Source organism: Pristiophorus japonicus, chromosome 15 (genome assembly GCF_044704955.1).
Source record: "Pristiophorus japonicus isolate sPriJap1 chromosome 15, sPriJap1.hap1, whole genome shotgun sequence".
In the NCBI taxonomy this organism is placed as follows: domain Eukaryota; kingdom Metazoa; phylum Chordata; class Chondrichthyes; family Pristiophoridae; genus Pristiophorus; species Pristiophorus japonicus.
Genome location: NC_091991.1, coordinates 129,873,370 through 129,895,519, shown reverse-complemented (window position 1 = coordinate 129,895,519; position 22,150 = coordinate 129,873,370). Strand labels below are relative to the sequence as shown.

General features: G+C 47.6%; 1 protein-coding gene across 1 annotated transcript in view; it reads right to left on the bottom strand.

The window, feature by feature from the left end:
* clec19a (C-type lectin domain containing 19A) overlaps positions 1 to 22,150 on the bottom strand; it is a 93,891-nt gene that overhangs the window by 45,412 nt on the left and 26,329 nt on the right. Inside the window, exon 3 of the mRNA XM_070901752.1 lies at positions 10,598 to 10,691. Coding sequence (XP_070757853.1) covers positions 10,598 to 10,691 — 94 coding nt within the window. The remainder of the gene's footprint in view (positions 1 to 10,597; positions 10,692 to 22,150) is intronic.

Sequence of the window (22,150 nt, the reverse complement as noted above, 5' to 3'; positions counted from 1 at the left end):
GAGATGAAACCATAGGCAGTGGGAAAAGGCTGTCTAAGAGTCACTGAGAGATAGGAAAGTCAAGAAATACTAAATCGATATTGAATTTAAAATATTAAATATTAAAATAACAACAATGGGCAATATATATTCTATATGGCACTCATCTTATTTCTTTAAAAGGCTCAGTTTAAATCAATTAATAATACTTTTACTTCTGAGTTAGAAGGTTAAGGGTTCAAGTCCCACTCCAGTGCAATATGGATGGCTAGAGGTGCTACCCTTTAAATGAGATGTTAAACAGGGGTTCTGTCTGCCTATTCAGGTGCATGTTAAAGATCCTGCAGCACTATTTGAAGAAAAGCAGGGAGCTGTCCTAGGCGGCATTCCTCCCATTACCAAAACAGATAAACTGGTTGTCTATCCAAATGTGATTTATGGAATTTTGCTGTGCGTCACTGGCTCCTGTGTTTGTCTACATAACAACAGCACTCAGTATGCTTTAACATATTTCTGAGCATTGTGATAAGATGCAAAATAATGAAACCCTACCCTTTTTTATTCCTTTCACATAGCTTATCCTTAGTGTAGTAAATAAATGTGGTCTGTGGCTCAGTGGGTAGCACACTTGCTTCTAAAACTGAAGGTTGCAGGTTCAAGTCCCACCCCAAGGGCTTAAGTACGTAAATCTAGGTTGATACTCCAGTGGAGTTCTGCACTGTTGGAAGTGCTGTCTTTTGGATGAGACGTTGAACCGAGGCCCTGTCTGCTCTCTCAGGTGGACGTAAAAGATCCCATGGCACTATTTCAAAGAAGAGCAGGGGAGTTATCCCCGGCGTGCTGACCAATATTTATGCCTCAATTAACATAACAAAAACAGATTTTCTGGTCAGAATTACATTGTTGTTTGTGGGAGCTTGCTGTGCATAAATTGGCTGCCGTGTATCCAACATTACAACAGTGACTACACTTCAAAAGTACTTCATTGGCTGTAAAGCGCTTTGAGACTTCCGGTGATCATGAAAGGTCCAATATAAATGCAATTCTTTCTTTCTAACAATAGTATACGTTCTTATCACCAAACACAAGTAACAGTTACAAACATTTTTCTCAGTCCATTCGGTCCATTGTTAAAATAAAAATATCCAGCACTCCTCGAGGTTTTTGTTTTCAATCAAAAACTGTTGGATTCCACAATACCATCTTACAGAAATGCAAGAAAAAATGGAAATCCAGTAAACTGGGAGAGCTATAAAAACCAGAGGGATGCAAAGAAAGTAATAAGATGTACAAAAGGCAATATGAAATAAGCTTACAAGAATTATCAAAGCTAAGAGTAAAATTTTTTATAAATATATTAAGAGACAGAGGGGTCGAAATTGCCCCTTTCCATTAGGCCTGTTACCACCGCAAATCGGTGACCACGCTGCAGAGTGCAGTGGCCGGCGACTTTTGGTGGAATGACCGCTGATAGCCCAATTGCCCTCCTGAGTTGTTCCGGCGGTGCCCCGATCCCCCCTTACCGCTCCACTGCTGCCGATCGGTGTCAAGCGCGTCATCACTGTGCGCACTACCGATCTAACCCCGCAATGGCGACAGTCCTCATGGAAAACCTTCGGCCTGCCCGGCGGTACCAAAACAAGCTTTTCCCCGGTGATCCAGTGAGGCTGCGGCCTTCTGCAGTGGCCGGCGGCTTCCCTTAAAGGGGAGAGATCACTGCCGCTGCCGCCATGTTTTTTTTTGTCAGCCGACTGCCATGTTGGCCCGACAATTATATCCACGGGTTCGGCCTGGCTACCAACTGGCATCCTGGCACCCCCTCTTTGGTGCCAGGATGCTGGCCCGGCCGAAACCCTCCCTGGTGGCCCAGTGGATTGAAGTTTTAAAAGCGCGGAGGCTCCCCCCTTTAATTGAACGGGAGAGCCGTGGTGACACGGAGCCATGATGATGTAATCGCAGCGGTCACTCCACACTGCCTACAACTTCCGCCCCACAGTTGCTGTCACCGCCGCATATCTGCCCCTCAGGTGTAGTCACCGACCCCGTTTACACCGACTTCCGGATCAAAACAAAACAAAACAAAGAGCGGAATTTCGCAAAAGAGTTGACCTGAACCGCAGCTACGGTAAAAACCATTGAAACGGGGTGAGATTGGGGTGGGGGGTAATTTCTACCCTAGAGAGTGGTAACAAGGAATACAGGCACATTAAGACAAATGTAGGTTATACTACAATGGATAATAAAGAAATGTTATGTGAATACTTTATATCGTTTTTGTTATGTATTTAACCCTCAGTAACCTGTATCACACCACCACTAGAGGGCCTACCTGTTGGATACCCAAGGGATCCCAGCATCCCTTGGGAGCACGGTATATAAACAGACCACCCACGAGGTACCTGCATTCTGGAGTCTTATTAAAGAAGCTAAGGTCTCACTTACTCATTGCTCACAGTACTCAGTTTCATCCTTTATTATGAGCGTATCAATTGGCGATAACGAGGTAATGAACAACCGCGCGAAAATGCAAAGAAGAGTTGGTATCCTGGAGAAGTTCTCAGAAGGGGACGATTAGGATGCCTTCGTGGAGAGACTCGACCAATACTTTGTGGCCAACGGGCTGGGAGGGGACAAGAACGCTGCCAAACAAAGGGCGATCCTTCTTACCGTCTGTGGGGCAACATCCAATGGCCTCATGAAGAATCTTCTAGCTCCGGTAAAACCAACAACTAAATCCTATGAAGAATTGTGTACACTAGTCCGGCAGCACCTAAATCCTAAAGAAAGTGTTTTGTTGGCGAGGTATCGGTTCAACACGTGTCAACGGTCGGAGTCAGGAAGTGGCGAGCTACATCGCCGAACTAAGGCGCCTCGCAGGACAGTGCAAATGTGAGGGATTCCTAGAACAAATGCTGTTTTGTGCTTGGCATTGGCCATGAGGTAATCCTTCGCAAACTATTGACTGTTGAAACTCCGAACCTGAGCAAAGCCATAACGATAGCCCAGGCATTTATGTCCACCAGCGACAACACCAAACAAATTTTGCAGCATAAAGAGGTTTCAGCCAGTACTATGCATAAAGTAACGTCGTTTTCGAGCAGGAATATACACAGCAGAATGTACATGCTGGCTGCGGCACGACCTCAGATGACCCAGAGTCCGCCATCACTCGTTAATGCGATGTGGAGGTGATCATCGTGCCCATCAATGCCGCTTCAAGCACTATGCGTGCAATAGCTGCAGAACAATGGGACATCTTCAGCGAGTGTGCAGGCGAGCTGCAAACCCTGCAAACCCTGCAAACCACCACGTTGCAGGGGAAGATCGATCCACTGTGGATCAGGCTGAATTGGAGACTCGAACCGAGGAGGCAGAAGTATACACCTTCACCAGGAAATGTCCACCAATAATATTGAAAGTTGAACTGAATGGAATTCCAATATCCATGGAACTGGACACGGGTGCGAGCCAGTCCACAATGAGAAAAAGGCCTTCGACGGGCTGTGGTGCAACAAGGCACACAGGCCCAAACTCAGCCCCATTCACACCAAGAACTTACACCAAGGAACTGATCCCTGTAACTGGCAGTGCAGAAGTCAAAGTCTCCTATGATGGAGCAGTACACGAATTCCCACTGTGGATTGCGCCAGCAGATGGCCCCACACTGTTTGGCAGAAGCTGGCTGGGAAAAAGCCGCTGGAACTGGGACGACATCCGAGCGCTTTCGTCCATTGACGACGTCTCATGTGCCCAGGTTCTGAGCAGATTTCCATCGTTGTTCGATCCAGGCATTGGAAGCTTCTCGGGGGTGAAAGTGCAGATCCATTTGGTTCCCGGTACGTGACCCATCCACCACAAGGCATGGGCGGTACTGTATATGATGTGTGAGAAAGTGGAAATTGAGCTGGACAGGCTGCAGCAAGAAGGCATCATCGCACCGGTGGAATTCAGCGAGTGGACCAGTCCGATTGTCCCGGTACTTAAAGGTGACGGCACGGTTCGAATTTGTGGGGACTATAAAGTAACGATTAAACGTTTTTAGCTACAGGACCAGTACCTACTACCCAAGGCAGATGACCGATTTGTGACCCTGGCTGGAGGGAAGATGGTCACCAAGTTGGACCTGACCTCGGCCTACATGACGCAGGTGCTGGAGGAATCTTCGAAAGGCCTCACCTGCATCAACACGCACAAAGTTCTGTTCATCTATAACAGATGACGGTTCGGGATTCGGTCGGCCGCGGCAATCTTCCAACGGAACATGGAGAGTCTGCTAAAGTCGGTCCCTCGCACCGTGATTTTCCAGGACGACATACTGGTTACAGGTCAGGACACCGTTGAGCACTTGAAGAACCTGGTCAGTTGGATCGCATGGGACTCACGTTGAAACGCTCAAAGTGTGTTTTCCTGGCGCCGGAGGTCGAGTTCTTGGGAAGAAGAATTGTAGCAGACTGTATCAGACACAACGATGCCAAGACAGAGGCCATCAAGAACGCGCCGAGACCACAGAACGTGATGGAGCTGCGGTCGTTCCTGGGACTCCTCAACTATTTTGGTAATTTCCTACTCGGGTTAAGCACCTTGCTAGAACCCCTGCATGTGGTACTGCGCAAGGGAGACGACTGTGTATGGGGGAAATCACATGAGAAGGCCAGAAATCTATTGTGTTCAAACAAACTACTTCTCCTGTATAACCCATGTAAACGATTAGTGCTAGCTTGCGATGCGTCGTCCCCAGGGGTCAGGTGTGTGTTACCACAGGCAAATGAATCGGAGATTTTGTAACCGGTCGCTTCTGCACCAGGAGTCTGTCCAAGGCCGAAAGGGCCTACAGCATGATTGAAAAAGAGGCTCTGGAGTGCATTTACGGGGTGGAAAAATTGCACCAATACTTGTTTGGCCTCAAGTTTGAGCTTGAAACTGACCACAAGCCGCTCATATCACTATTCTCTGAGAGCAAAGGGATTAACACCAATGCCTCTGCCTGCATCCAAAGATGGGCACTCACGCTGTTGGCATACAACTATATAATCCACCACAGACCGGGCACAGAGAACTGCGCTGATGCTCTTAGTCGGCTGCCATTGCCCACCACCGGGGTGGAAATGGCACAGCCTGCGGACTTGCTCATGGTAATGGATGCATTCGAAAACGAAAAGTCACTCGTTACGGCCCGCCAGATCAGGACCTGGACCAACCAGGATCCTTTACTGTCCTTGGTTAAAAAACTGTGTCCTCCTTGGGAGCTGGTCCAGCATCCCAGCAGAGATGCAGGAGGTGATTAAGCCGTTCCATTGGCGCAAAGACGAAATGTCCTTGCAGGCGGACTGTCTGTGGTGGAGTAATCGCGTGGTCTTGCCCAAGAAGGGCAGAGAAACGTTCATTTGTGACCTACACAGCACCCACCCAGGCATTGTAATGATGAAAGCCATAGCCAGATCCCATGTGTGGTGGCCTGGCATTGACTCAGATTTAGAGTCATGCGTACGCCAGTGCAACACTTGCTCTCAGCTGAGCAATGGACCCAGAGAGGCACCGCTAAGTTTGTGGTCGTGGCCCTCCAAACCGTGGTTGAGGATCCACGTGGACTATGCGGGCCCATTTCTAGGCAAAATGTTCTTGATGGTTGTGGATGCTTATTCAAAATGGATTGAATGTGTAATAATGTCTGTAAGCACGTCCATGGCCACTATTGAAAGCCTATGAGCCATGTTTGCCACACACAGTCTGCCTGATGTCCTAGTCAGCGACAATGGGCCGTGTTTCACCAGTGCTGAATTCAAGGAATTCATGACCTGCAATGGGATCAAGCACATCACATCTGCCCCGTTCAAGCCCCATCCAATGGCCAGGCAGAATGGGCAGTTCAGACTCTCAAGCAAAGCTTGAAACGCGTGTCGGAAGGCTCCCTGCAGACCCGACTGTCCCGAGTGCTGCTCAGCTACCGCACCAGGCCCTACTCGCTCATTGGGGTTCCCCCAGCCGAGCTGCTCATGAAAAGGGTGCTCAAAACAAGGCTCTCGCTTGTCCATCCTGATCTCCATGATCACATGGAGGACAGGCGGCATCAACAAAGTATGTACCATGATCGTGCAAATTTGTCACGCAATATTGAGGTCAATGATCCTGTGTTTGTACTCAATTATGGACATAGTCCCAAATGGCTCGCTGGCACGGTCATAGCAAAAGAAGGGAGTAGGGTGTTTCAGGTCAAATTGACCAATGGACTAACATGCAGAAAACCTTTGGACCAAATCAAATTGCGGTTCACCAACAGCAACGAACAACCCGAAGAAGACACCACCAACTTTGACCCTCTAACACACACACAAGTGGCAACTGATATCATGGTTAACCATGAAGCCAAACTCACCATCCCCAGCAGCCGGGCAAGGCCGACTGCCCAACAGCCCAGTGAAGAACTAATCAACTCACCTATACTCGCATTTGTACCGAGACGATCGACAAGGGAGCGAAAAGCCCCAGATCATCTCACCCTGTAAATAAGTGTACTATTAACTTTACGAGGGAGTGATATTATGTATTTAACCCCTGGTAACCTGTATCACACCACCGCCAGAGGGCCTACCTGTTGGAGTCCCAAGGATCCCAACATCCCTTGGGAGCACGGTATATAAGCAGATCACCCACGAGGTACTTGAACTCTGAAGTCTTATTGAAGGAGCTAAGTTCACACTTACTCATTGCTCACAGTACTCAGTTTCATCCTTTATTATGAGCGTATCAATTTTCACAGTAAAGGAAGAGGACAAAATATCAGCGGTATAAGGGAACATTAAAATAAGTCATGGGGAGGAACTTATTTTCTTTAATATAAGTTTTTAAAAATGGTAATTGAGAAAATAATGGGACTTAAGCCAGACATATATTCAGGAGCAGATGGTTTCACTTTGGATCCAAGAAAGACAAATCGGAATATTTTCTTAATGGTGGCAGACTATGAGCTGTGGAGGAACAAAGGGAATTGGATTTCCATTTGAACAGATCACTAAAACTATAAAGAGTAATTAAAAGAAGAAAGAAAGACATGGATTTATATAGCGCCTTTCATGATCACCGGACATCTCAAAGCGCTTTACAGCCAATGAAGTACTTTTGGAGTGTAGTCACTGTTGTAATGTGGGAAACATAGCAGCCAATTTGCGCACAAGCAAGCTCCCACAAATAGCAATGCGATAATGACTAGATAATCTGTTTTTTTGTTATGTTGATTGAGGGATAAATATTGGCTAGGACACCAGGGATAACTCCCCTGCTCTTCTTCAAGATAGTGCCATGGGATCTTTTACGCCCACTTGAAAGAGCAGATGAGGCCTCAGTTTAACATCTCATCCAAAAGACGGCACCTCCGACAGTGCAACACCCCCTCATCACTGCAGTGCAGTGCTCCCTCAGCATGGCACTGGAATGTCAGCTTAGATTCTCTTGTGCTCAAGTCCCTGGAGTGGGACTTGAACCCTCCACCTTCTGTCTCCAAGGAGAGAGTTCTTCCCACTGAGCCACAGCTGACAAAAGGGCAAATGGAATGCTGGCCTTTACCTCAATGGGGCTTGGAGAAGGTACAGTGCAGGTTCACCAGAATTATACCTGGGCAAAAAGAGAGAGAGAGACACGGGGGTGGGGGGGGGGGAGAGAAAAAGACACGGGGGGGAGAGAAAGAGACACAGGGGTGGGGGGTGGCGGAGAAAAAGAGACACGGTGGGGGGGAGAGAAAGAGACACGGGGGGGGAGAGAAAGAGACACGGGGAGGAGAGAAAGAGACACGGGGGGGGAGAGAAAGAGACATGGGGGGTGAGAGAAAAAGACACGGGTGGGGGGGATGAAAGAAAGAGACATGGGGCGGGGGAGAGAAAGAGACATGGGGGGGGAAGAGAGACTGGCGGGGGAGGGGGGAGAGAAGGAGACATGGGGGGAGAGGAAGAGACACAGGGGGGGAGAGAAAGAGACACGGGGGGGAGAGAAAGAGACACGGGGGGGAGAGAAAGAGACACGGGGGGGAGAGAAAGAGACACGGGGTGGGGAGAGAAAGAGACATGGCGGGGGGAGAGAAAGAGACACGGGGAGGAGAGAAAGAGACATGGGGGGGAGAGAAAGAACACGGGGGGGAGAGAAAGAGACACGGGGGAGAGAAAGAGACACGGGGGGGAGAGAAAGAGACACGGGGGGAGAGAAAGAGACACGGGGGGGAGAGAAAGAGACACGGGGGAGAGAAAGAGACACGGGGGGGAGAGAAAGAGACACGGGGGGGAGAGAAAGAGACACGGGGGGGAGAGAAAGAGACACGGGGGGGGAGAGAAAGAGACACGGGGGGGGGAGAGAAAGAGACACGGGGGGGGGGGGGAGAGAAAGAGACACGGGGGGGAGAGAAAGAGACACGGGGGGGAGAGAAAGAGACACGGGGGGGAGAGAAAGAGACACGGGGGGGAGAGAAAGAGACACGGGAGGGGAGAGAAAGAGACACGGGAGGGGAGAGAAAGAGACACGGGGGGGAGAGAAAGAGACACGGGGGGGAGAGAAAGAGACACGGGGGGGAGAGAAAGAGACACGGGGGGGAGAGAAAGAGACACGGGGGGGAGAGAAAGAGACACGGGGGAGAGAAAGAGACACGGGGGGGAGAGAAAGAGACACGGGGGGGAGAGAAAGAGACACGGGGGGGAGAGAAAGAGACACGGGGGGGAGAGAAAGAGACACGGGGGGGAGAGAAAGAGACACGGAGGGAGAAAAAGAGACACGGGGGGGAGAGAAAGAGACACGGGGGGGAGAGAAAGAGACACGGGGGGGGAGAGAAAGAGACACGGGGGGAGAGAAAGAGACACGGCGGGGAGAGAAAGAGACACGGCGGGGAGAGAAAGAGACACGGGGGGGAGAGAAAGACACGGGGGGAGAGAAAGAGACACGGGGGGAGAGAAAGAGACACGGGGGGGAGAGAAAGAGACACGGGGGGGAGAGAAAGAGACACGGGGGGAGAGAAAGAGACACGGGGGGGAGAGAAAGAGACACGGGGGGGAGAGAAAGAGACACGGGGGGGAGAGAAAGAGACACGGGGGGAGAGAAAGAGACACGGGGGGAGAGAAAGAGACACGGGGGGAGAGAAAGAGACACGGGGGGGAGAGAAAGAGACACGGGGGGGAGAGAGACACGGGGGGGGAGAGAAAGAGACACGGGGGGGGAGAGAAAGAGACACGGTGGGGGAGAGAAAGAGACACGGTGGGGAGAGAAAGAGACATGGGGGGGATAGAGAGAGGCACAGGGAGGAAGAGAGAGAGGCACGGGGGGGTAGGGAAAGAGACACGGGGGGGGAGAGAAAGAGACACGGTGGGGAGAGAAAGAGACATGGGGGGGGATAGAGAGAGGCACAGGGAGGAAGAGAGAGAGGCACGGGGGGGTAGGGAAAGAGACACGGGGGGGGGGAGAGAGAAGCACGGGGGGGAGGTGAGGGAGACTGGCGGGGGGGGAGAGAAAGAGACACGGGAGGAGAGAGAGAGGCACGGGGGTGGGGAGAGAGAGACTGGTGGGGGGAGGGAGAGAGAAAGAGACACGGGGTGGGTGGAGAGAGAGACTTGCGGGGGTAGAGAGATGAGGGAGAAAGATCAGAGGGGAGAGAGGAAACACAGGGAGGACGGATCACGATCTTTCTACCCCCTTTACACCCACACCCAATTTCTTGGAAAGCTCGGTGCGTGTGTTACAAGGGACTTTGTTGGAGTGGATGAAATCCAGAAATCACGACACTGTCACTATTCACTTCATACCCAATAAACCTGTTAACAATCTGTGACCCCCACACAATGCCCCATCTATGACAGGCGGGCAGCGGGTAAGGTCATGCACTTGCACTGGGGTAAGGGACTTCGCTAGAACTTAGGGACTTTTGCTGGGTTAGTGGAGATCTATCCTTTCTTGCTTCTGAAGTCAAAATGGATTGAATTACAATTTGCAAAGTCAGTCAGAACTTGGGCTGGGCGGTTCCAGTTACACATTCCAGAGAAACCAATCAACAATAGGTCATGTGATAATGGAGAGCCAATCAGAGACAAGGCGTCCTTTTATTAGGTATCAAGGGATAAAGGTGCGTAAAATTGAATTCAGGCACAGATCAGTCAGGATCTAATTGAATGGCGGAACAGGCTCAAGGGGCTGAAAGGCCTACTCCTCTTCCTATTGTATTCTTCTGAAGCCCCTGTTATTAGATCCATATTTATGTTTTATTCATGTTGGTTTTTGTCCTCATTCTTGTCTGTTGTACTTTCTTCACACAAAACATTTCCACTGATCTATATTTTTCATTAACATATTTGATATTTCCTCTAAATGGGCAAAATAACTCAAATCAAATAAACTATCGTACTGATCACTGCCAAAAGTGACTGACTGTGCAATGATATTTAACGAAGAAAGTTGGATCATATGGGAAAACAAACCCTGTTACTGTGACTTTATATCCATTGTCACTTTTTGCCCAGGAAAGTAACAGACAGATCAACAGAATCTATAGCATTAATTGCATTGAACCATAGATACTGTAGCATTACTCTGGTAAAGCATTAAAACAACTTTAATAACTAATTATCACTAGAGACTTGTAATAGGGACTTACCACTCTTCTATCATGGAGTCCGATCCAAATATCAGTAGGTATTCCAGGAACTCGACTGTTAACTAAGTCATAAACAAACACATTCTCCGCCCAGCTAGTAAAGAATAAGACAGACAGATTAAGTTATAAATAATGTTAGAGTACAGCATGAAGCTATAGAAATCAATTAAGCTTATTCTGGAAGTCTCAGTGCATTGCTAAAACCCCACTAATCTCTGGGTAGAAAAATATACTGGTGTAGAGTTTCGGCTTTGGGTGCAGTCGGGAAATTGCGCACAAAATACGCTTGAAATTGTGCCGGTGAGGTTAGACATCAAGTGTCTGCTAAAATTATTTTGCATAATCACAAACATAAAATCTTCCATGAACCAGCACAATCGGGCAGCATATTAGAACATAATCATTTGTTAAAAATTTCCATTAAACAGTATTCTTTGATGTATTTAAGAGTGGCAACCTGGTGCAGTTTTATTACTACAGCTGAAAGTGAGTTTATCAACAAAATTACTAATGGTGTCTAGGCCTCTACCTGTGAGTAACCTGATTTAAAAACACCAAAAATGACTTTAAAAAACTATACTGAACCATTTAATAGTTTAGTCGGTGTACACTAGTCAGTTTCTTGATATGAAAACCTTTTCAAATGTGCCTCCTAGTGCCTGTGCACCTGAGAAAATGAGTGCAATTTGAAGAGCCTTCCTGAACCAACGCAATCAGTGGAATCTCGCAAGTTCGACCAGGGGACATGGCCAGTTTTGTGGGTGGGGCTTGATCCAGGCCAATTGAATCATATACCAGCGTAAAAGATCATGGAAAACACAAACATAAGTAGTTTAGAGTGAAACTCACTTACTTAAAATTTTTGCAAAGGTTCATTCAATTCTGCCTGAATGGTGCTGATATTACTAGCGGAAATGAGCAGAAGTCAACCCCATGAAAGTGAGGTGGAAACAAGGAATTATAAATAATATGTCTGTTATACCAAGCAACAGTGGTAATGTGAACTGTATCTAGGAGGGCCTTAAGCTGGAGCTGCCATGATGTCTGAAGTTAAGGATGATGAAGGATTAGAACAAGACACATTGCTGTGATGATAATACACAGTACTATACAGCAACATAAGTGTTACAACATGTTCACTGTTCATTACTCTTTCGCCTATTTTGGATGAGTTGAGAGCAAAACCATCAGTTCAACCGTGACGGAAACCAATGTTAACTTACTTAGTACACTGAATGTATTGGGTAAGGATAAATTTTACAACCCAGTCACAGTGGTGACAGGTCCAGTGGAAAACGTGCTTTGGTTACACAAATAATACAAGAAGTGTGCTTCCCTGTATATTGCTCATAGTTTGCCTCATTATCCTATCAGTGCTGCATTCCTTGCACGGCGCATGGAACATATTTGCCCCAACAATGGATTTTCTGGCACAGTAGAGTCCCAATGGAGAACTTGCCAGTTTCTAACTAAAGAAAGAATTCTAGCAACAAATGTTTCACACTCAACAATGAGATGCCTGAAAAAGGTAACAGCAAACAGGGCAGAGAAAGGACTGCTCGCATCACTGAGAGATACGGGGTGCTTTGCAGGAAGAGACTAACTACTCACATGGCCATCTAGGCATGTCCAGATCAATAACTCCTGCCACTTCATCACCAACTCCATCATGGCATCTTACCTGCACCAATACTAGCCCAGGGCTAGCCACTCAGGAAGATGTAGTTAGTGAGTCAGAAAGGCTATCATTGGGAGAAGCGCCGAGTACTAGTGAGCATGAGGACCTGAGAGTGAAAGAGGAGGAGACGCTGTTCCTCCATGGTGATGGAGAAATGACAGTCCTCAGCGGAGCAACCTACCGATCCAGATCTCAGAAGCCCAGTATTCAAAAGCGCTACGATTAGGGAGCATGTGTCAAGTGCAAGCAGTAGAGGTTATTTCCACATACGATTGAGATGATGGACAAGTGGGAAGCATTCATTACACACATTTGTAATACATTGCAGGATGTTTTCCATGGCCTGCAGAGAATCCTGGAGACAGTTAGAGCTCAGGAGATTTCTGCGGCATCAAGATGCCAGGAACGGCTTCCAAGTAGCTTCCAGGATGACAGATGCCATTGCTTCAATGTAGACTTAGGGAGTCAGCCTGAATGTACAGGGCTTCCAAGACTTGGCTGGGACTATTTGGTCTATCATGACACTGACCAGTAGCACTTAAGAGCCTGTGTTCAGCACCAGTGAGCTGCAAGTAGAGGGCACAGATATTGAAGAGTGGTATAGAGCCTGTTTCAAGGTCTGCTCCAATGCCTACACATGAGGGCGCTTCAGACATGAGCCTGGCAAAGCAAATGCCGCTGGAAGCTGGGACCTCTGAGACAACAGCTTCACCGAGATGAGAGTCACCTTAGACCGCTAAGGCCCCGAGGAGCATCCCAGCCACCCATTGCTCAACCTCATCTCACTCAGTGATCAACTCATAGAAGTCGGCACAAAGATGGACATGTTGTTGAGCAATGGGGGATTAAAAATATGTTTTTAATGAAAGTTAATCTGTAAAGTTTGTGCCTGTGTATGTTTTCAGCTTATGGGGGTTTGATTGATGGCAGGGGAAATGTAGACTTTTCTCTTATGAAGGAACTTGGCAGAAGACTTTGTGGAGATAAGGAACTGCCTCTTTTCACTGCCGGGTTTCCCGATGCCTGGAAACCCCACTCAAACATTGTAAATTTCAAATCTGGTTCCCAATTGCACTGTTGGAGTCCAATTGCAAAATGTTTCATTATCGGATGTCCCAATATCCGCTGCCATAAAAAAGGCAGCGGGCGAGTGCATGTAAAGTTGGTGATGCGTACCCGTATTCCCACTCTTTTAACTGCCCTTCCCCCCGAACCCTCTCCTGCTCATTGTGGGGGGATTAATATCAAGGCCACTGTTTCCAGTGATTGAGCTGCCTAGAAGGAGGGGGACATACATAGACGATTAGCTGTAAGAGAATTAGGACAGAAAGCAGGAGAAACTGTTTGGCTCAGAGGGTTGTGAGACTGTGGAATGCCTGACCAAAGTTAGTGATTGGAGCAGAAACCATGGCTGGAATCACCTCAGAACTGCTGTAAATGGGGTTTCCACCACAATTTATGGCAGCATAGAGGTTATGTTACTAGACTATTAATCCAGAGGCCTGGGCAAATGATTCAAGAACATGAGTTCGAATCCCAACACAGCAACTGAGGAATTTAAATTCAATTAAATAAATCTGGAATAAAACAACGAGTAAATAACCATGAAACTAGAGAATTGGCGTAGAAACCTCATCTGATTCACTAAAATGTCCTTTAGGGCAGGAAATCTGCTGCCCTTACACAGTCTGGCCTATATGTGACTCCAGACCCACAGAAATGTGGTTGACTCTTAACTACCCTCTGAAATGGCCCAGTGAGCCACTTATTCAAGAAGGCTACCGCAACCTTCTCGAGGACAATTAGGGATGGGCAATAAATGCTAGCCTTATCAGCAATGCCCACAACCCGTGAATGTATTTTAAAAAAAACTTCCAGCAAAGCTACAGCAGCGAAGTGGCAGCAGCTCCAAGCAAATACCCAGCACATATCAACATTTAAGAATAGGTTAGATAGGTGGTTGAAGGACAGGGAAATAAAGGGATATGGTAACACGGTGGCACACGGGATTAAGACTACTGCTTGTGCAGAGAATTAATACTAGCATGGATTGGTTGAGCCAAATGATTTGTTTCCATGTTGTAATATCTGTGCAATTCTACACAAGAGCCTCATTATCTCTTCATACTCCTCCTGCTCTGTAGAATATTAGAGGGATTTCCATTGGAAAATCCATGCCTCCAGTGCAAAGCAGTTCTTTGAGTGGAGTTGAGTAAAGCTAACTGCAAAAGTATTAACTGTACCTCCAAAGTTCTAGAGGGTTACTATGCAGGCACAGTAATACCAATCTTCAGAAGCAGCACTAAAAATGGCCCCTTCAATGTGGCATCTGTTCCAGGGGTACTTTCCTGCAACTCCTATAACCACTTGTATAATAGCAGCAATTATTTAGGGCATATTTGGCACAGAGGTTGGGGGAAATGAGGAAGAGGGATTAGTCATGACCCTTCATGCTATCTATATGCAGTAGATTGGGCCCCTGGTGAGCCTTGAAGAGTGATTTATTTGGAGGATAATTCTGGTACAGTTTTTAAGTGACGGTTTTAAGGTGGAAGGCTTTAAGAACCCATTTTACTCGGGTTTTTTTGTCCCAAATTCAGCCAAATCTTTGATAATTCAGAAGGGAATCAACTCCCAACTGTTGGAAGTGGTGTGTCGATGACGACATTGTAAAACTTGTTCCTCAGGAGTTCAGGATCATTTGTTAAAGACGGAAGTGAGGAGTTCCTGAAAGAAGAGCTTGCAGATTTCTGAAGAGAGAGGAAATGTTTCTTTAAGTTTATTTTTGTATTTGTACTTGCTTTTGATTACTTCCCAGGAGAATGGAATGGCAGCAGATTCTCACCACCTCCACCCAATGTTGCAGTACTCAGGAGACAGTATGGCATTCCCAATGGGCATCAAGTCTCGTGCTTCTTCTCGGAGCCAGCTGAGGGCCAAGACTGAGGGGGTGGCGGGGGTCGGGGGGCCCTTAGGCTATACAGAAGAGTCATGGAACTGAGGTGGCCCTTTTCCCATGGCATCTGGCATGGAGCTGCTGCTGGGAGCGTATGTGGAGGATGTTCCTTAGCAGCAAAGTACTTAATTGGTTTTAAAGTGTTTTGGGACATCCTAAGGTCATGAAAGGCGCTATATATATGCTCTTATTTCTTTTTCATCCTCTTCGCCATTATCTTCCTCCTCCAATGCTGTCTATTGCTGTGGTGGATATTCAGGAAAGGAGAGTAGAAAGCAAGAATGGGTAAGTAGCACCCTATGAGGTAAAGGAGACAGAGAGAGTGGAAGTTGTGGCTCTGTGGTGCTGAACAGGGATGCCAGGGAGACAGTGTAGGTGCTCAGTCACGAGCAAGGTGCCACCGACGTCGTCATCTCCCGTGATAAGTGTTGAACGCCTTCCCATGAGATGTCTAGCCCTGTTCTCAAAGGATGCGATGTTTAAAGGTGGGCACGGATGACACTTGGGGGCAGAAATTGTCCCCCGCCCGAAACAGGATACTCCCACCCAGTTTTATGTGTTTTCACCGTTGCGGTGGCTGAAGTCACCTCTTGAGCGAAATTCTGCTCTTTGTTTTTTTTTACTTGGGTCCGGAAGTCTCTCTTAACGGGGACGGTGACTACACGAGAGGGGTGGATACGCGGCAGTGGCAACACCTGAGGGACGGAAGTTGGGGGCAGTGTGGAGTAATCACCGCGATGACATCATCACGTCACCATGTCACCACAGCTCTCCCCTTCAGTTAAAGGGGAGCGCCTCCGTGCTTTTAAAACTTCTGTCCACTGGGCCACCAGGGAGGGTGTCGGCCGGGCCAGAGGCCTGGCACCCAAGAGAGGGCGAGGGGGTGCCAGGCTGCCTGTTGACGGCCCGGCTGAACCAGGAGGCATAATTGTCGGGCCGACATGGCAGTCAGCTGACAAAAAAAAACATGGCAGTGCATCCTCCCTTTTAAGGGAAGCCGCACCACCTTGCAGAAGTCCTCAGCCTCAGTGGAACACCGGGGGAAAGCAGGTCTTTGCACCGCTGGGTAGGCCGAAGATTTTCAGAGCGGAATTTCACTGTCGGGAGGGTAGATCGGTGGTGCGCACGGCGATGACGCACTTAAGACGGATCGGCAGCAGCGGAGCGGTAGTGGGCTGTGATCGGGACACTGCCGGGAAACCTTGGGAGGGCAATTGGACTATTTGCATGGCCGCCGATTTGCGGTGGTAACACGCCTTAAGGAGAGGGGCAATTTCATCCCCGCGGTCCTCGCTAACTGCAGGCTAATTGAATCGAACCCCTTCCTACTTATAAAAGCCATAACATTGGTGGATGGGGCCCGGGTCGCTAGTGGTTCTTTAAATGAAACCTTGTAATCTTGTGAAGTCAGCCACCTTGAAAAAATGCAGTGTGTATTTTTGACTTAGAGATAGCACTAGAAAGCCGGCAGCAAGTACCCAGGAAGGGCAGAGCAGCAGTGACCTCTATCCTGTCGGGTGTACTGACCGCAGGAGACAGTCTGGGCAATTACATCAAATGCTTAGAGTGTCCTGGAAGTGATCAAGTATCGAGAAATCAATAAAAACAAGGGCACCCCTCCCTTCCTCACTTCAGTATCACCTTGAACAGTTTTAATTCATCTTAAGGCCAACTCGTGAATTCTGAGCAGAAAGATTGTGGACCTGCTGGCGGCCCTCTGTTGGAAAAGTAAAAAGTAATTAACCGTGACAAACAAGGCACCCGTGATCTGATATCTGCAGCAATGGAGGGGCTGATCTGGTGACGTCAGCTGAAGCTGCCTGAAAGCAGCCAGTTGTATCGGCCAATGGACGCTCCTCTTTGAGTAATGGCAGGTGAGTGCAGACTTGCATCTGTGCATTCCTGTGGCATTGACCCTCATCCCCTGAGGGCAACAGAAATCAGCACAGGAATGCCCAGGTACCAGTTTATATTGTTTAACTAGCAAATTAACCAATCTGAACACAACAAAATACAAAAGAAAGCAATGCACCAAATTAAACGCAAAACAAATTCCAAATAGCCAAAAAAGACTCAAACTTACTCAGAAACCAGCTAACCACCTTTAATAAATGTACTCTCACAAAGAATGAAAATGCCCCTATTTTAAACATGGCTTTGGCAAAGGCGTTGCATTTCTGGGGCTAAGCTCAAGATATAGGACAAGCAAATGCAGACCCAGTTTTCTTCGATTCTAAAGGCTCTCATCAGCTTTAACCCTTTAAAAACTGTCATTAAAGTTTGCACCAACACAGAATAGGCACAAAGCTTACTACGGGATTTTACGCAGATCATGACGGGATTTTAGATCAGCTGGATCTTTATTGCATAGCTTTGACCAAATTTTTTTCATTAAAAAATATATATTTTCTCTCATCTTAATCTCATCACCAACTTCAACATAAAGAATATACTGATATCCTTATATAAAAACACGTTGCTGGTGTCAATAAGAAAACTGAGCAGCCTGACAGCAGAGGAAGGGATGTTACTATGAAGCAATATGGCCCCAATTAGTTAGAGGCTCTTGGCCAGCAGCAGCCTATCTTATGCCAATGTATTTTCCAATGACTCCACTACTGTCAAGCGCTGCCTGAATCTGACAGAATCTTGAATGCACTGATGGAGGCTCCAGTTCCCAACAACATGGTGGTAATCAGGACAGTGAACTTCTCGGTGATAAGTGATTGTTTTCAAGACCACCCAAGCCCTATTTTCTGCATGCAACCCAGTGATGCCGCCGTGGTGGGCTTAGGGTGAAGCCTGGAAGAGTAGCAACAAATGCTTAAGCAGTGAGCAAAGCATCAGAGGCTAGGGGAAGCAAAAAGTGAATTAGCTCCAATATTTGAGCTTCAAGCCAACAGCAACAACGTGTTTAGCTTGTGCGGCATATGGGATGGGAATGACAAATGAAACAAGTCATTGTTCATACTACTCTGATGTGCAGGATGGAAAGACAAAGTACTGAAGAGGGAGAAGTCTATTGAGGTGGGTGGAGTCAGCGAGAAGAGAGGTACCCTGTTGTGTAATGATGAGGGGAAGAAAGAGAGAGAAAAGCCTTGTTTATGGGCAACCGGAATCTCCAGCTCTGCTAGGAGAAAGAAAAAAAAGACAAAAAAAAATGTGATCCTTCGCGGGATGTGAGCATTACTGGCAAGACCAGCATTTATTGCCCATCCCTAATTGCCCTTGAGAAGGTGGTGTTGAGCCGTCTTCTTGAATCGTCGCAATCCTTGTGGTGAAGGTACTCCCACAGTGCTGTTAGGGAGTTCCAGGATTTTGAGCCAGCGGCGATGAAGGAACGGCAATATACTTCCAAGTCAGGATGGTGTGTGAGTTGAAAGGGAACTTGTAGTGTTCCCATGCGCCTGCTGTCCTTGTCCTTCTAGGTGGTAGAGGCCTCGGGATTTGGAGGTGATCTCGAAGAAGCCTTGGCGAGTTGCTGCAATGCATCTTGTAGATGGTACACACTGCAGCCACGGTGTGTCTGTGGTGGAGGGAGTGAATGTTTAAGGGGGTGGATAGGGTGTCGATCAAGTGAGCAGCTTTGTTCTGGATGGTGTCGAGCTTCTTGAATGTTATTGGAGCTGCACTCATCCAGGCAAGTGGAGAGTATTCCATCACACTCCTGATTTGTGCCTTGTAGATGGTGGAAAGGCTTTGGGGAGTCAGGAGGTGAGACACTCGTCACAGAATACCCAGCCTCAGACCTGTTCTTGTGGCCATGGTATTTATGTGGCTGATCCAGTTAAGTTTCTGGTCAATAGTGACCCCCAGGATGTTGATGGTGGGGGATTTGGTAATGGTAATGCCATTGAATGTCAAGGGAAGTGGTTAGATTCTTTCTGCTTGTAGATAATCATTTCCTGGGACAAGTGTAGTGCAAATGTTACTTGTCACTTATCAGCCCAAGCCTGGATGATGTTCAGGTCTTTCTGCATGCTGGACTGCTTCATTACCTGAGGAGTTGCGAATGGAACTGAACACTGTGCAATCATCAGCGAACATCCCCACTTCTGACCTTATGCTGGAGGGAAGGGCATTGATGAAGCAGCTGAAGATGATTGGGCCTAGGACACTGCCCTGAGGAACTCCTGCACCACAACCATCTTCCTTTGTGCCATGTATGACTCCAGCCAATATAGAGTTTTCCCCCGATCTCTATTGACTTCAATTTTACTCAGGTTCCTTGGTACCATCACTGGTCAAATGCTGCCTCGATGTCAAGGGCTGTTACTCTCACCTCGCCTCTAGAATTCAGCTCTTTTGTCCATGTTTGGACCAAAGCTGTAATGATGTCTGGAGCTGACTGATCCTGGCGGAACCCAAACTGAGCATCAGTGAGCCGGTTATTGGTGAGTGAGTCCCGCTTGATAGCACTGTCGACAATACCTTCCATCACTTTGCTGATGATTGAGAGTAGACTAATGGGGCAGTAGTTGGCCAGATTGGATTTGTCTTTCTTTTTTGGACAGGACATACCTGGGTAATTTTCCAGTTTGTAAGGTAGATGCCAATGTTGTACCTGTACTGGAACAGATTGGCTGGAGGCGCAGCTAATTCTGGAGCACAAGTCTTCAGCACTAGAGCCAGGATGTTGTCAAGGCCACTAGTCTTTGCTACATTCAGTGTGTTCAGCCATTTCTTGATATTACGTGGAATGAATTGAATTGGCTGAAGACAGGCATCTGTGATGGTGGGGACCTCAGGAGGAGGCCAAGATGAATCATTCACTTGGCACTTCTGACTGTAGATGGTTGCGAATGTTTCAGCCTTATCTTTTGCACTCGCGTACTGGACTTCACCATCGTTGAGGATGGGGATGTCCATGGAGCCTGTTTTCCTCTGGTTATTTGTTCAATTGAACACCACCATTCACGACTGAATGTGGCAGGTTGGTTGCGGATCCCTTAGCTTGTCTAAAGCATGCTTCTTCTGCTGTTTAGCATGCATGCAGTCCTGTGTTGCAGCTTTACCAGATTGGCATTTTATTTTCAGATACACCTGGTGCTACTCCTGGCATGCTCTTCTTCACTCTTTATTGAACCAGGGTTGGTCGCTTGGTTTAATGATAGACTGGGCCATGAGGTTGCAGATTGTGGTGGTGTGAAATTCTTCTGCTGCTGATGGTCCACAGCATCTCATGGATTCCAAGTTTTGAGCTGCTAGACCTGTTTGGAATCTATCCCAGACGGTAGTGCCACACAACACAATGGAGGGTGTCCTCAGTATGAAGACGGATTTCTGCTCCACAAGTCACCCCACCAATACTGTCATAGACAGATGCATCTGCAGCAGGTAGATTGGTGAGGATAAGTTCAAGTAGGTTATTCCTTCATGTTGGTTCTCTCACCACTTGCCACAAGCCCAGTCTGGCTGATATGTCCTTCAGAACTTGGCCAGCTCGTAGTGGTGGTACTGAGCCATTCTTGGTGATGGACATTGAAGTCCCACATCCTGACTACATGCTGTGCCTTTCTACTCTCAGTGCTTCTTCCAAGTGGAGTACTGATTCATCAGCAGTGGGAGGGTGGTAGGTGGTAATCAGCGGGAGGTTTCCTTGCCCATGTTTGACCTGATGCCATGAGACTTCATGGGGTCTGGAGTCAATGTTGTGGACTCCCAGGGCCACTCCCTCCCAACTTGCATTTATATAGTGCCTTTCACGACCTCAGAAGGTCCAAAAGAACTTTGCAGCCAATTAAGTATATTTGAAGTGTACTAACATTTGTAATTCAGGAAATGAGGCAGCCAGTTCGCACACAGTAAGGCCCCTCAAACAGCCATTTGAAAATGACCAGATAGTCTGTTTTAATGATGCTGTTTGAGAAATAAAGATTGGCCAGAACTCCCCCGCCCTTTGTTGAAATAATGGATCTTTTACATTCACCTGAGAGAGCGGACAGGGCCTCAGTTTAACGGTTCCTGTGAACGACAGCACTCCCTTGGTACTGCACTGAAGTGTCAGTTTGGATTTTGTGCTCAATCTCTGGAGTGGGACGGACTCACAATATTCTGACTCAGAGGCAAGATTGCTGCCACTGAGCCACAGCTGACAACTGTAGTGTCAGAGGGAGTGCAGAAGGATGGTAGTTGTAAGGTTTAGCAGGCCCACATGATAATACAGCATATCTTTTCACTAAATGTTACATGTACAGTAATCTTGGGCTGAAAATATTCAGGGGGCACATCCCAGGAAGCTCCAGGCAAACTTTCCGAGGGGAGGATCCCAACTTTGAATCGCAATGGCGGGCCTCCACAGCACTAGGGGCACGTATTGGGTTACTTCCTGCCTCAGAGGCTACAAATTGCAGTATACTGTGGCAGGTTGAGTAGAGGTGGTGGTGGGTGAGGATCCACTCCTGTGGGGAAGCCAGGAGCATGGGAACTCCTGGCAGTCAGAGACTCCATTCCTATCCTTAAGCTACTGGTGTTGTACAGGCATAAGAACATAAGAATTAGGAGCAGGAGTAGGTCATACGGTCCTTCGAGCTTGCGCTGCCATTCAATAAGATCATGGTTGAACCCGACCTCAACTCCAATTTCCTACACTATCCCTATATCCCTTGATTCCTCTGGACTCCAAAAATCTATCTATTTCAGCCTTGAATATACTCAATGACATCAGCATCCACAGCCCTCTGGGTCAGAGAATTCCAAAGATTCCCAACCTTAAGTGAAGAAATTCCTCCTCATCCCTGTCTTAAAAGGGCGACCCCTTATCCCGAGACTGTGCCCCTGAGTTCAAGAATCTCCAGACAGGGAAACAGCCTCTCGACATCTACCCTGTCAATCCCCCTCAGAATCTGATATGTTTCAATGAGATCACCTCTCATTCTTCTAAACTCCTGAGAATGTAGGCGCAATCTACTCAATCTCT